The sequence below is a fragment of the Corapipo altera genome, unplaced genomic scaffold (assembly GCF_003945725.1).
Source record: "Corapipo altera isolate COAL_440 unplaced genomic scaffold, ASM394572v1 60399, whole genome shotgun sequence".
NCBI classification, from domain to species: domain Eukaryota; kingdom Metazoa; phylum Chordata; class Aves; order Passeriformes; family Pipridae; genus Corapipo; species Corapipo altera.
This window is the reverse complement of record NW_020887084.1, coordinates 2108-3982: the sequence shown is the minus strand read 5'-3', so window position 1 is coordinate 3982 and position 1875 is coordinate 2108. Positions and strand designations below refer to the sequence as shown.

The following is a 1875-nucleotide window of genomic DNA, read 5'->3' as shown; positions in this document are numbered from 1 at the left end:
GTGGCCTGCGCCAGCTCCCGCCGCTGCTGCTCTGCCCGCTGCTGCGCCAGCACCTGAGGGGACAGCAGAGGGTGGGACACGCCCGGGGGACACACCCGTGGGGGGGACACACCCGTGGGGGGGACACATTCCTGAGAGACCACACCCACTTTTGGACAAGCCCCACCCCCACAAACACCGCCCCACCTCACAGGAGAAGCCCCCCCCAAACTCCACCCACAGAGGCCACACCCCCAAAAGACCCCACCCACATTTAACTCCACCCCACATAAGCCCCACCCCAACACCTGTCACGCCCCTGTGGCCCCACCCCCAGTCAAGCTCCACCCCAGGCAAGGCCACACCCCCAACCACACCCTCCATTAGCCCCATACCCCACCCCCTGGACCACACCCACCCAAACCCCACCCCACAACCCCACCCTCCCTTAGCCCCACCCACCTCCTCCTGGATGGCCGGAGGCAGTGCTGCCAGGAACTCGGGGCTGACCTCGGTCAGGCCGGGATTGGCCACCACGGGCGGGGCGGGGCTGGCACTGGGCGGGGCCCGGGCAGGGGGGCGGATCCCCAGCTGGTTCTGCAGCACCTCCCGCCGGATGTCGTCGGGAAGGGCTGCCAGGAACGAGGGGTCCACGCCCTCCGGGAGGCTGATCCCTGGGGGGGGGAACACACATGTTGGGGACATCCCTGGGACCACCCAGGGACACCCCCCAAACCACCAGGAACGAGGGGTCCTCTCCCCCCAGGAGGGTGAGGACTGTGGGAGGACATAACTGGGGACACCCCTGGGGTGTCCCCAGGGACACTGGTCAGGAGGGTGACAAGGAGGGGACGGGGATACCAGGGGGGATGAGGAGAGAACAGGGGTGGATGGGGGTGTGGGGGGTGCCACTGATCAGCCAGGGGGTGATGGGTGGTACAGGGAGGAACAGGACCGTGATTGGGGGTGGGACAGGATGGGGACAGGGGGGCACGGGGGGGCTCAGGGGGTCCCACTGACCAGCCAGTGGATCCTCCTCCTCGCTGCTGGTGGACGGCAGCGGCTCCTCCAGGATCCCCCGCGAGTCGGCCCCCGAAATGGCCCCGGCGGAGTCCCGGGTGGACGAGCTCTCCGAGGACGAGGCGGGAGGGGAGCTGGGGGAGGTCACAGAGGGGGGGGGAATGTCAGTGGTGGGGAGGGGGGAACCCCCAAACCCCTGACCCCCCCATTTCCCACTGACAGCGACGGCTCTCACCTATCGTCGGGCGGCTGAGCGGCATCGGGGGGGGCGGGTGGGGGTCCCTGGGGGGTCCCGGGTGGGTTTTGGGGGGGCTGGGGGGGGGGGGGGAGCCCCCCCCGACTCTTCCAAGGTGCAGGAGGCCAAGCTCGAGGTGTCCATGGGGGACCCCTCCAGTTGGCTGCTCACGGCCGTCAGCGCGTCCGAGTCCTCGGCCCGCTCCGGGGACAGCGACGCTGGGAGGGGGGGACAGACGGACATGGAGCCCCCCCGGGTTCAGGGAGACACCCCCAGACCCGAGGAGACCTCTCTGGACTGAGAAACCCCCTAACAACGACAGGATCCCCCCAAAATCCCAAGGACTTACTGATGGTGGGGGCGGGTGACAGCTCCATCTGAGTGGCCTCGGCATCTTGGGGGGGTCGTCCTGGCCCCCCCTCCTCGTGCTCGGGGGGGTGGGGGGGGGGGGGGGGGATTTGGGGGGGCTCCGGGGGGGGGGTCTGGGGGGGTCGGCGTCGGTTCCAGCATCACCAGGGTCCGGTGGGGACCGGGAGGGGGGGTCTCTCCCGTCGTCCCGCTGTGTTCTGGGGTGAGGGGATGGGGGGGATACACGCAGGGATCAACTTTGGGGGCGGAGCCAGGAATGTGGGAGGCCCCCC

General features: G+C 69.9%; 1 protein-coding gene across 1 annotated transcript in view; it reads right to left on the bottom strand.

Moving 5' to 3' along the window:
- The window catches only part of LOC113941461 (basic proline-rich protein-like), a 2672-nt gene continuing 797 nt past the window's right edge, over positions 1-1875 (bottom strand). The window contains exons 4-8 of the mRNA XM_027632611.1: positions 1584-1800; positions 1235-1452; positions 1000-1133; positions 442-653; positions 1-53 (exon numbers count right to left, since the gene is read on the bottom strand). Of these exons, the coding sequence (XP_027488412.1) occupies positions 495-653; positions 1000-1133; positions 1235-1452; positions 1584-1800 (728 nt within the window). The 3' untranslated portion in view covers positions 1-53; positions 442-494. The remainder of the gene's footprint in view (positions 54-441; positions 654-999; positions 1134-1234; positions 1453-1583; positions 1801-1875) is intronic.